Below are 13030 nucleotides of genomic sequence, written 5' to 3'. Positions count from 1 at the left end.
GGGATTTTGAAAAATGAATTGTGAGGAGCTAGCGATGTGATTGGAGGATGTAGAATATCTTGTTTTGAGTCAAGTTCGCATGCAGGAGACAGAATCCAAGCCTGGTATACAATCATTATCTTTCTTTCTGCATAAAAATGGTTGCAAGACCCTTGGATCAGAAGCATGGTTTTATATGGTTGTGGTGAATGCACTAGGGGTAATAGCAGGAGGTTTTGGGAATTTCTGCAAGGCACTTCTACATACAATACACGCCAACGACTACACGCTGCACTACCCATAAGAATACATTCCAACACCCAACAAGTCCCCCCCGACTGAACTTTTCCCCAAGATCTTCGGAAAACGCCTAAACCCGCACGATGAATATGTCCAAGTTATGCCACACAATGCGAGATTCCACTCCAATCCAACCCTTCAATTAGGACAAACGCCTATAAACTCCTACTGTACATATGAGCTGAGATACTAGCTAACTATGCTATGGTCCAAGCCGCTGTCCCGTCTCCGGACTCCGAGGTATCGAACCTAAGCCCACTGCGGTAGTCGGTAAGACACCGTATCGGCCGTAGGTCTTTTGGTCGACGGATACGTAGTGTGGGAGGCGACCGAGGAGGTTGAGTTTGGTTTCGACCCAGCGGAGGATCTTTTCTGGGGGTACAAGGAATTTGATGTAGCCGAGAGCCCCTATCATGAGATTAGGATTAGAAACAGGAAATGGGAACCCGAGTGCAAGAGCGTACATAGATATCCGATTCCCGCGCCGCATAAATGCCCAATAAAGCTAACATTAGGGACGATGAAGCTTATGATGAAGACAAGGATGAGGGGGGTCGTCCAAGTTGGGATTCTGTAGGGGCCGATGCTGGGACTGTTTATGAGCCGTGCAGGTTTAAAAGCACGATGGGCTCCATACCTAAAGTTTGGATTCGCTTTATGCGTTTTCAGCGCCTCCGAGGCAAGGAGAAGAAAGACCCAGATACTGTCCTTGTCAGCATCCAACCATAATCTCCAGAACGATGGGAATAGTGTACCTCGCGCCCATGACGGTGGTGTTACTTCTAAGTATACCCTTTTCCAACAGTATGTATATACCCCCTGGCAATGTCCCGAACGCTATCATTTCGTCAATTCCATGTCTTCTCACGGAGCTTCAATCTGTGCTTACGCCCAGTAAACAACGCCAACGTGACCAGTGTCCCAAATTCCGATTCAAATCTCTCGAGAAGAGGCGTGAGAGCTAATATGTTGAATATCATGTGCAGGAAACCCAGGTGCATTAAGGGAAAAGTGTTCAGACGATACACTGCGGAAACATATATTATCAGCGCAAGAATTCTCAAGTGATATAATTTCTGAGTGGAATGCGAACAACGTATATTGAAGAAAGGAATGCACATACTAGACGCCAAATTCACTTGATCCGGCACCAATGCCGCCCACTGCCTCAACCAGGTAAAAGGAATCGTCGCCCCCCAAAGCGCCACCATGACAAAAAGGAGAACCCGCGTACATAGCGGCAGTCTGAGTATGTATGAGCGGAGTCGCAGGGGATTAAGCTGGGGGAACGACGGCATGGCGGCGACACAGCCTTCAGGATGCCTGGATGGAAAGGTGTCTTCGAGGCGCGGATCGCGGTCGCGAAATCTGGGGTCGGGGATTTGACGCTAGTGAGAAGCACCACCGACCAACGTAGAAGCTTCGAAGCTGCAACCCCACGAAGAATGCTGAGAGGGTGTTGAGGATATGGCACTGATTTGTAAGTATTTTCGACGTATAGTTATTGAGAGTAGCTGATTTGTGGTAGCTACGTTACTGGCGCTCCGGAGAGATCCTCGCATCCTCAAGTTGCCCCCCTACCTCTCCGCGCTATGCATTCTCGTTGGAGTAGTCTGGTTGCTGGTCCTGCCGTTGAATGAGTACTCGCGGAATACTTATGTGTCGGAGAATGCATTATTGCCTGGACAGGTGCATACGTACTTCACCGGCAGCGAGCACAACATCTTCAGGGCGTACAGGCATGAGGTTGCAGCATTAGTAGATACGTCCGTTCAAGAGTATGGAATCAACAAATTGATTGAAGCTTAAGGCAAACACTGACTATGGAAATAGGAGGACCCAGCGCTTAGGCGACATCTTCCGTTCAAGCAATCTGAAAGTCGCCACGCAGAAGTACGAATACCACGCCTCGGGCCGCAATATCTCGAACCAGAATGTCTACGCTATTCTCCACGGCCCACGCGCCGATGCCACAGAAGCCATTGTCTTGATTGGAGCATGGAGGAATATGGCTGATGAGGTCAACCACAGCGGCGTAGCCCTCGTTTTAACGCTCGCGCGCTACTTCAAGAGATGGTCGTTGTGGTCCAAAGACATCATATTCCTGGTTTCCGGGGACAGCACCTCAGGACCACAGGCCTGGGTTGATGCCTACCACGACTCCTACTCTCCAGCCTCCATTGAACCCCTGTCCATCAAAAGCGGCGCCCTTCAAGGTGCCGTCGCCATAGACTACCCCGCTGGACCCTGGGGCCACCGCTACGACAAACTCCACGTCGTCTACGACGGCGTGAACGGCCAGCTCCCAAATCTTGATCTCTTCAACACTGCTGTTTCCATCGCCAGCGGACAAATGGGCATCGGATGCACGCTCCAACGAATGTGGAAGCACGACGACTCCTACCAAGAGCGCTTGCAAACTATGCTTCGAGGCATGATTAGCCAAGGACTCGGTCATGCTTCCGGGCCGCACAGCAGCTTCATCCCGTATCACGTGGATGCCATTACCCTGCAAACCGTCGGCAATGGCTGGCATGATGAGATGTCGCTCGGCCGAACCGTGGAATCACTGTTCAGGAGCTTGAACAACCTCCTCGAGCATCTACATCAAAGTTTCTTCTTCTACCTCTTGATGCAAGCGAACCGGTTTGTGAGCATTGGCACCTATCTCCCCAGCGCAATGTTAATCGCCGTGAACTTTACCATCACATCCATCGCGCTATGGGTACAAAGTGGCCGCGGTGTCTCTACTCCAAATCCCGCCTCCGCAACACCAAAGGCATCCCCAGACTCCAAGACCTCAAAACCGGACTCCATGACCGCCGCAGAAAAATCCGGCGCAATCGCTCTCATCCCAACAACGTCCCTCGCAATAACCGAACGTAAACTCTTCCTCCCCCTTGCCTTCATCCTCGCATCCCATTTCCTGGGTCTGCTGCCTCTCTACATCTTCAACAACACCTCAGAGCCCTACCTTGGTCTCGCATTCAACACTATAACTGCAGTAACAACATCCCTCCCGGTTCTCACTGCCCTGTTGCTTTCGAAATTCCTCTGTCCGACGGAACAGGAAACAACGTTGATACAGTGCTTCTCGCTTCTGCTGCTTGGAATGTACCTCTCCGCCCTCGCAACCCTAAATTTCTCTCTCTCCTTCCTCGTCGGTATTTTCGCTAGCCCATTAACGTTCGTGCGGTCCCTTGCGCCACAGACCCCACCAACCACTCAATCCCCTCAAATCCCCCCTTCGTTCGTCTCCAAAAACCGTAAATCGCTAAGCGCCACGATGGTAATCTTACTCGTTCTCTTAAACCCGCTAGTCGTGATTCGAGCCGCGACGCTCTACTGGGGAGCAACTATTGTGGAGGTGTTGGTGCAGGCGGCTGAGGGATGGCATGTTTGGGGTCTATGGACGCAGGTCGTAGTTTGGCTTGTTTGGTGGCCGGCATGGTTTGCGGGGAGTGTGGTTGTGGCCGGGGGGCTGTTTGCTTAGATAGATTAGAGAGAGGAAGGGAAGGAAGAGTTGGAGGGTGAGACAAACAGGATTTTTGGGTGGAGATACATGTTGGGCGCCTTTGGAGTTGAGGATGTGTATGATACCAGATAGAATCTCGCAAAAGCTCATTTTGCATGTCAAGGTACGAAGGTATTGGATGATATGTTTGTTCTATTGTGTTGATTCGTTCGTGTTTGGCTGGTTAGCTCAGATGAGTAACATGTCATGCCAAAGCTATGATTACATCTCTCTGACCAAGCCCTCGAATCCCATGGACTGAGACTCCCCCTGCATGGTCTATGCAGCCCAGACATCCTTACCTACACCCTCAATCCAGTTCCCTAGCTGGTTGACACTAGAATCCCAATCCCTCAGTCTCGCCCTCATACTCTCAATCTGCTTCATATCCAACACTTTAGGCTGCACCCAATTGATCCTCGCAATCTCCGACACTTGATCAATCGTGCCCCTCAACAACCCCAAACTCAATGCTTTCATGATCAAATGCTCAATCTCGTTTGGTTGGACCTTGGTCTCCTCTGAAATAGTGGCGAACGTCATCGCGCGGTCGTGTGGTGGGCGGCGGAAGACGGTTTCCGTCAGTGCAGAGAGGGAAATCTTCTGATAGAGGAAAGTTTGGTGTTCTTTGAGGAGAGGCACTTTGGAGATGTTGCCAGCGAGGACATCGTATGCGATCAGGTCGCCACGGTTGAAGGCGAAGAGGAGGTCGCGGAGCCAGGCGTGTGCGGTGTTGACAAGGGAGTCGAGGATGGGGTGGAGCAGGAGCTCGCCGAAGTTGTAGATGGAGTCAGAGACTAGCGCGGCGATGCTGAGGTCGTAGGCGCGGGCTTGACGCTCTCGGAGGTCGAGGTCTTCGAGGTCTATGCAGGCGAGGAAGAGCAGGGCGTTTTTGTAGTAGGAGGCGAATTCGTGCTTGGCCTGGGCTTGATTAGAAAACGGCTTCCTTTTGGGTTGAAGCGCTCACCTTGTAATATTCGGCATTGACCCGGTAGAAGGATGCGTGAACGACGGTCTCCACCGAGTCGAAGCCGTCTAGTATCTGCTCGCACTCATCTAGCTTCTTCCGCGCTCCATCATAGTCTCCTAACCGCAGCTGCATGCTGGCTACGGCAACTGTGGCATAGACGTAGGCGTCCTGTGAGGCTGGCTTGTTGACGCTGGTCGCGAGGGTGGACAAGAATGTGAGGCGTTCCTTCTCATCTAGAGCAAATCAACACATATCCTACAACTCTCGAAGCTAAAGCCATACCTTTATACTGGGCAGCAGTGGTCAGACCCAGCTCCACAAGCTTAAGTTGATTGATCTTGTTGGCGAAGCTCTTGATGAATGTTTCGAACAGTGGTATCCGCTGCCTGGCACTTTCCGGCTCGTCGAAGTAATCAATCAAAGAGTCCGTTAGCTCGTGCCATAGTCTCCGCTCCCAGTAGTCCTCGAAAGAAATGAAGAAGTGCTGCAGCTCGTCCGGTGCCTGGTCTCGTTGGTCACCGAGGAGGTTCGGAATCGTATCGGTGTCCATAGCCATAGTCACGAGTGGTAGTTACAACCCCGGAGAATGGCGGGAAAGGTCGTATTGGAGAGGAAACGGGCGTGTTGAGGCGTACGGAGGAGAAGCGGGAAAGTTGGAGGCTCTCACTGTTGTGGCGGATGTTCAGAGCTTCTGGCTTGGCGTGATTCTCGGCAAAATGTAGCGCCGAGCCGACATCTGCCCATCACGGAGCTTCATGTCAGGTATATACCACCAGTTCTCCAGCCATTGAACGCCACAACCATGGCCTTGCCCCGTCATTGTGCTCGCCCTGGAGCAGCATTGACGGCCCAATTGCTCGCCTCCACGCGCATATCAACCCTTCCAAAGATCTGTCAGCGAAACCTCAACTCGGATGTTCGCATCACGAGGACCGGCAAGCCCATCCTAACTGTTTCCGGCGGAAGGTGAGTGCATTGAAGGCTTTTAGAGTTATCTATGAATCTAACTCAATTGAAGGTCATCTCTCGGAGGTATATCTATCACCCGCGCTCTCGAATGTAACCGCCCGCTCACCCGCCTATCACAGGTTATACCGCAACCGTCTTCGGAGCTACTGGTTTCCTGGGGAGATATATTGTCAATCGGCTAGGTACATTGGATTTCTTTAGATAGTAAAGCAAAGTGCTAACAGACACTAAAAGCTCAGTCGGGATGCACGGTTGTAGTTCCATTCCGCGAGGAAATGGCCAAGCGTCACCTCAAAGTCTCCGGAGATCTAGGGAGAGTGGTGTTTCTTGTAAGAGTTGGCATCTATAAGCTGCAAATACTACATACTGACATTACCAGGAAATGGACCTTCGGAATCTTGCGTCAATCGAGGAGAGCGTTAGACATTCCGATATTGTCTACAACCTGATAGGGCGAGACTATCCCACGAAGTAAGTCGGAACTCAAGACTAGTAAAGGAACCCCCCTGATATTGTTCAGAAACTTCTCCCTCGAGGATGTACACGTTGAAGGAACAAGGCGAATCGTCGAAGCGGTAGCAAAATACGATATTGATCGATTTGTCCAAGTCTCCTCACATAGCGCTAATATCAACTCACCTTCGGAATTCTACCGCACTAAGGTATGCTGAGATTTAGTTTTCTATTAATATACTAACCAAGTCCTAGGCTCGCGGAGAGCTAGTAGCAAGAGAGATCTACCCCGAAACAACCATCGTCCGACCTGCACCAATGTTCGGCTTCGAAGATCGTCTCCTCAACACCTTAGCTGGTGTCACTAACGTTATTACCTCAAACTATATGGAACAGCGATTCTGGCCTGTCCACGCAATTGATGTCGGTATGGCTTTAGAAAAGATGCTTCACGATGATACCACGGCCGCTGAGACTTATGAACTGTACGGACCGACTGACTACTCGATGGCTGAGATCTCAGAGCTGGTCGATAAGGAAATCATGAAGCACAGGCGGCACGTCAACATCCCGCCTCGAATCATGAAGCCGGCCGCCAGGTACTTAAACAAATACCTCTGGTGGCCAATTGCATCGGAAGATGAGGTTGAGAGAGAGTTCATTGACCAAACGATCGACCCTACTGCAAAGACCTTCAAAGACCTTGATATCGAGCCCATTGAGCTGAGTACCATGACTTACGAGTACCTAGTACGTCACCCCTTAAATTCATTCTAACCTCAAAATGTCTACTGACCATGTCAAACAGAAAGGATATCGTAGCTCAGCACACTACGATCTGCCGCCGATGAGCGAGCGTGAAAGAAGGGAGGAGAAGAAGTATTTGCACGTCATTGATGATCAGTAGTTGCATGTTTACCCGTTCGGAGAAGCCAACTTGTACATTTTTCTGGCCCAGAGACGGTCAAATATTAGTCGCATATTTCCTTGTGTACATTCTCATTGACTATGCTTATATTATTGCCTTAGTGTGATCAGTCTCTCTGAGAGCCATTTCTCTATTCATTCGAGCTAACCTCATATACCAGATTCCCCTTATATTCCAGAGACACTATACGCAGCCCCAGAATCTGCAGCTTGGATGTCACCTGCAACCCGGGGATCAAGGACCGAGGGAAGGATTGCGAAAGAAAAGGCATAGAAGAAAACAAAGAGGCAAGTGCTCACATAAAGCCATTGTTCCAATCGCAGACCATCATGTATGCCATCATCCCCTTCATTTCATTCATCTTCTTCGACCTTCAGATAGTAGGTCGTCGGAACGCTTAATAAAAGTCTCGAAGAACTCGGGGAAATGCGCTGCGCCATTAGGGCACAAATAAGATCATTGATGAAATCCTCACGGAAATCGCGTGCCCGGTTAACATACTCTGGAATTCAGCATCATGTATCTTTAGCCGGGAACAAAAGCGGGAACGAGTCCGCACAAACAGAATAAAGTATATTTTTCAAATAATCAAACATGAAAACAATTATTTACATATTAAAAAAATCTTTATACATTTATATTTAATGGACTTTGCCTCCACACAATCAGTAACCCGCCAAATGAACCTCACCCAGTAAGAAGATTTGCCCCTCCATTCATCGTCTCGCGTGATGGACACGTACAAAAGTTTTTATCATTTACGCAAGAAACTATATCAAAAATAAGGTAGAAAGGTTACAAATATCTTATTCCTACATGCGAATGTAGAACTTATCTGAGAAGGAGCCCATTGCCTTTAGTTATATTCATGGCCGTGACCTCATGTTGGCATCCAACACCGCATTCTAGAATTTGAAATCCGTGATTTTCTCTCTGGGCACGCACGTGTTTGCAAGCCGTGCATATCTCTTGAGGAATCCCTCATCCACCGCATCTAATTCCGGGGCTATGCTACCACTGCAGAGCTAGGTGCTGCATAAGTGGAAGTCTTTTGTATGGTAGAGTCGGAGCTCGATTGGCTTGACATCAGGTCCAGACCGTTCAGGTTTGACGGAGTTGCGGAAGAATTGGGAGGTGTTCTAAAGGAGCGCCTTGTGAATGTTATATGATGCCTCTGCCTCTGGGCTAGCTCAACCGACAAGAACTTTGATAGTTGCTCTGCTCACGCTGACACTGTTAGCACGCTTTATTATGAATTATGGATATTGGGTGGTCTAGTACTCACTCTAGGCCATCTGTTTCCGAGATCTTCGAGTCTGATAGTCACGGCTTCATCTGAAACGGCGCCATTCTGACAGAGTTGAGGGGAATGGAAGAGAAGTGCCGCTGGCACAGGAGGTCCTTCTGCTAAACTTTTTAGGAAAGGTCAGCACGTGGTTCAATAGCTTCTTCATCTATTTACCATGAAATTAAATTAGCTAAATAAGAGGTTGTAGTGAAGTGGAAGCTGGAGCGTTGCGTGCAACGGAGCGAGAGGGACATGACAATGAATAGAGTGAATGAACGGTACTGAAGATATATAGAAAGAAATGGAAAAACTATTGACTATCCTAGAAGTTCAAATTTCCATAGAATTCCTCCGATCCTTAACACAAACCGTAATAGGACCTTTCCTTTCGCCACCATGTTCCTCAGTGGAAACCATAGTCATATCTGTATCCTTCCTCCCTAGTGTACCATTCCTCCCTCGTGGCGGCGGTTTCAAGAACGGGTGCTTTGGATCTGCCACATCCAAAACACCAAGCTTCTCTCCCGGACGTGTGACCGGAGTGTCAGTATCGGTGCGCGACCATTTCCCGAATCCCATTTCTTCATGTGCAAGGCGTTGGATCTGAAGAGTGGCTGAGGCATTCCACTCGATGCTGGCATAGTCGCTGTGACCTGTCCTTCCAAATCTCTTGTGAATGCTATCGATGAAGGCTTCAGAGAACCAGTCCAGGAAGACGAAACCCCCACCGATGACCAGAATGGCCACAATTCCTACCACACTGAAAGAGCTGTAGCGAGAGCTGACGACTTTCTAGCATTTGTTAATAACTAGTCAGAAATGAATAGTTAGGAATAATATACCTGATTCCGACACATTTTCAACTCTTCAGTGGTGTTTGGACGCACTGAGAACCATTTTCGCATATCTTCGTTAGGAGGCCCCCTCGCGGCGTCGACGAAAATTCTTTGAAGAGATGCCATAGTTGCTGTTACCCAATGCTGTATCTCTAATTGCCACTGGTTGTCAGGCAGAGGGCCTTGGACTCCCCATCCAAGATTATCCCTAGCCAGCAAACCTGCATTGCCAGTTGATCCAACAATAGAAATAATTTCATCGTTATTTCCTATCATGACCTCGCGTAAATAATGGAGCCGGTTCTTCTGGGCTTCATTCTGGGTGATCTCCTCCAACCGATAGCTGTTGTCGAGCCATCCCCTTAATGGTAGACAACGTTTGGCTTCTGGCATGTTCGGGTTACATATGGTGAACTGTCGCGCACATCCGAGGACAGTGGCATCCTCATCCATCATATAACTTGGAGCTTGGTCATGTGACCCCGGGTTGGTCAAGTTGGGGCCGGGCCGGTGAGCGGAGTACCAGGGATCATTCGATTGCGAGGAAAAGAGGATACCCGGAGCGGTGAGGAAGAACAAGGAGACGTCAGCATTATCCCTTTGAATTTGCGGGATAGAGTCGAGTTGTCCAGACAAAGCATTTCCCTCATTTGTCACGCTGTACTTTACCTGCAGGCTGTGCAATTGATTAGCGATTTGACCTCCAAGAAGCGTAGTTGATCTTACCCGACACCATAATCTGGCCGTGAACTTTGCCAAAAAGTGTAGTTGTCATATTGAAGGGTGGAGAGATTTGTTGGAACCTCGAAGGTATAATTGCTACCAGCAAAGCCGCCATAGTTGTACCGTCGGAATGTCATCCCCGGAATATTTGTGCTATTGTACAGTTCTGAGAATCCCTCTGTGACGATGGGTGCACAATGGTAAACGGATCTGAATTTGAAGCGCTCCGCTAGAGGAGCATTGATGCCAAAGTCTTCATGACTATCCATGTATCCAGTATCCACGATGATGTTCTCGGTCTGGGTACGACAGATTTCCGAAGCAAAAGGGCAGCTTGCATTCCGAGTAATGTTCACAGAAAGCTGCGGCTTGATATACAGACCACAGTCCTCTGAAAAGGTGCCGGTGTTGTAACACTGCTGAGCCCGAGCAAGAGACCTGAAAAGTCAGCCATCTTATTTTACGTTACATAAGGAGACTCTATCTTACGCTGTGACACGTTGGCTGTTGTAGGGCTCCCACACTGTACCGAAGGCCGTGATGTTCGATAAGCCAGAGAAACCCATTAAGGCGCAGTTGGTCCCTGTCAGAAGGACTTCGTTCGCCGTCTCTGTTGTGACTCGAGAGGAGAATATCCCAGCAACGGCGAAACAAATCCCAGTGGCAACGGCGAAGACCAACATAGGCAGTAATCGCTGCAGCGATCTAGCATTGTGCTTTCTCCAGGCAATGATGGCCATTAGTGTTCGCCAGAAACCGTCCTGTGCGGTATCCGAATTGCGGAGGATTGCTTGGCGCTGATGGTAAAGGCCATCCTGTGCTCTTTGCGATGAAAAGACGCGATGGAGAAGGAGACAGCTAATTCTCCAAAAGCTCTTCCCGGCCGCACCAACGAAAATGGCGAGAAATGCGATAAGCAAGCCTCCATTTTGACGGGTAGTAGTGATTGTGAGGCCAGAAACTCTGCCGTGAGACCAATTTGTCCAGAGCCCACGATGAACCTCGTAGGAAGAGGGATCCATTTCGCTAAGTGAAGTCGGTGATGTGGGGTTGGATGTCCCAAGAAAGAGGAATCGCTAGTCGCGGAAACTCAAGTACTAGCTTACAGCAGCTTGCAAAAACGCGATGCCTTACTACGAAAGAGAACTTAAGGTGAAGAGTTTGTCTTATACAGAATCCGGCATCCATTTTTAGGAAATTCTAGGAGGCGTCCACTGAGTCGCCACACAAGGGGGAATATTGGCTTAACGTGGATATGACAACATTGTCGGCGTTCAAACATGAGTCCATCAAATTGTAGAGCTGGGCGTGCGCTAAGAGATGTGGTAGCTTGAAGGATTGCTAAAATAAAATCCGAAAGGGTTGGACGGGGACGGCCCGAGCCGGAGGAACAAAATATTATTGGACGTCGCAATATGCGTAATACAACCTTCCGCATTCGATCGGTGCTAGAAACAGGTAATGGAGTCAGCATTTTGCGTTTTGAGTCTGTGCTCCGCGATTGCGCAAAACTTGAGGTGGGGTTTTGTGTTTAAGCGCCGGACAGTGGAACAGTAAACATCTTTATCAAATCAGCTTCAAAGTCCACGAAATCGCCTACGTCCCGAGATAATGGGTTCCTGTCGAAGAATTAGGATTTAGGAATGTCTGGTCCTGCGAATGCTAGTTCTGTCATATTTTTTGAAGGTTCAACCACAGCCCAATATAGCGAGTAATGGAATAAGCACGCATTTCTTGCAGAAATTATGCATATTGAAACGGGCTGAAAGGCGGGAGAGAGGGAACCAAGGGCAGAAAGCCAAAATAAGCCTCGGTAAATACCCTCCTGCACGAGCAGCTAAGGATAGTTCCTACCACACCAATCCAAAATTTTGGTGTTATTCTTGATCAAACTTTTCACAGGGATTTTCTGTCGGTGTCGCATCGAGCAAGCGGTAGTATTGTTCACGAGATTCGCTCCAAGGCAGCGGGTTATCGGTCGAGAAGCAGTATCTATGTTTGTGATATGCCCGTACTAGATCTTCAACGAAACCCCGAGGGCACTGGCTCAATTTTTGCTCAATCCATTCATCTTTTGCGAGAAATGCCCACATATCAGCGAACAGTTGCCGAACGGGACATGAGTCATCTGTGGCTTCGTAAAAGGACGTAATTAGAACAGGTCCTGGGACTGCCTTGATTTTGTTGTGACAATCGATGATCGCATCAGTGATCGCCTTTGTGAACGGAATGTCCCGTAACCTTTCCCCAAAGGCACACGCATTCACCAATAGACGAAAGTCGCGATCTGATATCGATGCAGCGTCATCCTTTGGAAGAAGTGAGCCATCATACAGCCATTTGTTAAACAGCCGAAACGTAGGGACATCTTCGTGCGAAAGGTCGATAGGTTTCGAATGCCATGTTTCTCCTCCGTATTGCAACAGTTTTTTAAAATATTCGGAGCTGCCATTTCTCAAGAGATTCTCGTGAACGTAGAATACTTCTTGGGCTTCTCCAACAAAAACTGGTAAAGTTTTGCCAGGAATGCTAAGTTGGGTTAGCATAGAAAAAATTACTAAATAGATTTTAGAATGAAAGGAAGGCAGGATATGATCGACTGGTGCTCTCCGGATAGGACAATTCGAATATCAAACTTACTCAACCGTGCCGCCCTCGGATATGTGAAGTCTTTTTGTAGGTCTGGCCATGCCGTCGGGTGTTTAGCCACGTTTAAAACTGTATATCAGAAATTCAGAAATCCGATCTTAAATGATTTAGTGATAGAATATTTGGAAGTTGATTGGCGCCAAATTGAGCGGTGATGATGCGTATTCGGCTCAATGCGTCATGAGATTGCCGTTCTGATCCGTGAATTCACCCACGAAGAAGTGACAAAGGAGATGACCCAAGTCGGTGACGTCTCGCAGACGTCCGCGGAGAGGCGAAGATGCAAAATGGTAAGGAGTCTCTCTGGTAGGAAAGATGCGACGTCGAAGAAGCCGGCACTAGCTAATCTATTTCAGGACTAGCTTCGGTCGGTCGGAGAAGGATAGGGGCAACGAAGCACCTCAATCGTGTTGCTTTTAAG

General features: G+C 48.8%; 6 protein-coding genes across 6 annotated transcripts; 2 read left to right on the top strand and 4 right to left on the bottom strand.

Moving 5' to 3' along the window:
• Positions 1-217: 217 nt before the first annotated feature.
• BDR25DRAFT_287173 (uncharacterized protein) lies at positions 218-1745 on the bottom strand. Its single transcript, XM_033688303.1, has 6 exons — positions 1403-1745; positions 1169-1306; positions 1035-1116; positions 917-982; positions 744-865; positions 218-687 (listed from the first exon to the last, which is right to left on the bottom strand). Exons 1-6 carry the CDS (start codon positions 1575-1577, stop codon positions 482-484), a joined length of 789 nt encoding a protein of 262 aa, XP_033547159.1. The 5' UTR covers positions 1578-1745; the 3' UTR covers positions 218-481.
• Positions 1696-3848, top strand: BDR25DRAFT_287172 (Glycosylphosphatidylinositol:protein transamidase, GAA1 component). The gene is made up of 3 exons (XM_033688302.1): positions 1696-1759; positions 1808-2057; positions 2113-3848. Exons 1-3 carry the CDS (start codon positions 1747-1749, stop codon positions 3770-3772), a joined length of 1923 nt encoding a protein of 640 aa, XP_033547158.1. The 5' UTR covers positions 1696-1746; the 3' UTR covers positions 3773-3848.
• Positions 3849-3943: 95 nt separating this feature from the next.
• On the bottom strand, positions 3944-5420 carry BDR25DRAFT_262132 (uncharacterized protein). The gene is made up of 3 exons (XM_033686749.1): positions 5046-5420; positions 4761-4996; positions 3944-4714 (listed from the first exon to the last, which is right to left on the bottom strand). Exons 1-3 carry the CDS (start codon positions 5317-5319, stop codon positions 4073-4075), a joined length of 1152 nt encoding a protein of 383 aa, XP_033547157.1. The 5' UTR covers positions 5320-5420; the 3' UTR covers positions 3944-4072.
• A 113-nt stretch (positions 5421-5533) lies between these two features.
• On the top strand, positions 5534-7183 carry BDR25DRAFT_262131 (NADH-ubiquinone oxidoreductase-like protein 40 kDa subunit). The gene is made up of 8 exons (XM_033686748.1): positions 5534-5729; positions 5782-5795; positions 5852-5914; positions 5967-6061; positions 6112-6203; positions 6253-6394; positions 6441-6935; positions 6994-7183. Exons 1-8 carry the CDS (start codon positions 5566-5568, stop codon positions 7090-7092), a joined length of 1164 nt encoding a protein of 387 aa, XP_033547156.1. The 5' UTR covers positions 5534-5565; the 3' UTR covers positions 7093-7183.
• Positions 7184-8731: 1548 nt separating this feature from the next.
• BDR25DRAFT_343088 (uncharacterized protein) lies at positions 8732-11154 on the bottom strand (the record flags this gene model as incomplete). The annotated part of the gene is made up of 4 exons (XM_033693796.1): positions 10450-11154; positions 9964-10398; positions 9244-9913; positions 8732-9193 (listed from the first exon to the last, which is right to left on the bottom strand). The coding sequence occupies exons 1-4, from the start codon at positions 10980-10982 to the stop codon at positions 8732-8734; spliced, it is 2100 nt and encodes a 699-aa protein (XP_033547155.1). The 5' UTR covers positions 10983-11154.
• A 460-nt stretch (positions 11155-11614) lies between these two features.
• Positions 11615-12918, bottom strand: BDR25DRAFT_33813 (uncharacterized protein). The gene is made up of 2 exons (XM_033693257.1): positions 12601-12918; positions 11615-12489 (listed from the first exon to the last, which is right to left on the bottom strand). Exons 1-2 carry the CDS (start codon positions 12648-12650, stop codon positions 11838-11840), a joined length of 702 nt encoding a protein of 233 aa, XP_033547154.1. The 5' UTR covers positions 12651-12918; the 3' UTR covers positions 11615-11837.
• Positions 12919-13030: the final 112 nt, after the last annotated feature.

Source organism: Lindgomyces ingoldianus (assembly GCF_010093535.1).
Source record: "Lindgomyces ingoldianus strain ATCC 200398 unplaced genomic scaffold BDR25scaffold_17, whole genome shotgun sequence".
Lineage (NCBI taxonomy): Eukaryota > Fungi > Ascomycota > Dothideomycetes > Pleosporales > Lindgomycetaceae > Lindgomyces > Lindgomyces ingoldianus.
Note: the sequence above shows the minus strand (reverse complement) of the source record. Positions and strands in the feature narration are given on the sequence as shown.

Coding starts and splice junctions, on each gene's coding strand:
- BDR25DRAFT_262131 (XM_033686748.1), top strand. CDS start 5,566: ATGGCCTTGCCCCGTCATTGTGCTCGCCCTGGAGCAGCATTGACGGCC. Junction 6,204..6,252: donor GGGCGAGACTATCCCACGAA/GTAAGTCGGAAC, acceptor GATATTGTTCAG/AAACTTCTCCCTCGAGGATG. Junction 6,936..6,993: donor CCATGACTTACGAGTACCTA/GTACGTCACCCC, acceptor CATGTCAAACAG/AAAGGATATCGTAGCTCAGC.
- BDR25DRAFT_262132 (XM_033686749.1), bottom strand. CDS start 5,319: ATGGCTATGGACACCGATACGATTCCGAACCTCCTCGGTGACCAACGA. Junction 4,997..5,045: donor CACTGCTGCCCAGTATAAAG/GTATGGCTTTAG, acceptor GATTTGCTCTAG/ATGAGAAGGAACGCCTCACA. Junction 4,715..4,760: donor TCAATGCCGAATATTACAAG/GTGAGCGCTTCA, acceptor AATCAAGCCCAG/GCCAAGCACGAATTCGCCTC.
- BDR25DRAFT_287172 (XM_033688302.1), top strand. Junction 2,058..2,112: donor GTAGATACGTCCGTTCAAGA/GTATGGAATCAA, acceptor CTATGGAAATAG/GAGGACCCAGCGCTTAGGCG.
- BDR25DRAFT_287173 (XM_033688303.1), bottom strand. CDS start 1,577: ATGCCGTCGTTCCCCCAGCTTAATCCCCTGCGACTCCGCTCATACATA. Junction 1,307..1,402: donor TCAAGTGAATTTGGCGTCTA/GTATGTGCATTC, acceptor ATGTTTCCGCAG/TGTATCGTCTGAACACTTTT. Junction 1,117..1,168: donor GTTGGCGTTGTTTACTGGGC/GTAAGCACAGAT, acceptor ACGAAATGATAG/CGTTCGGGACATTGCCAGGG.
- BDR25DRAFT_33813 (XM_033693257.1), bottom strand. CDS start 12,650: ATGGCCAGACCTACAAAAAGACTTCACATATCCGAGGGCGGCACGGTT. Junction 12,490..12,600: donor TCCGAGGGCGGCACGGTTGA/GTAAGTTTGATA, acceptor AACCCAACTTAG/CATTCCTGGCAAAACTTTAC.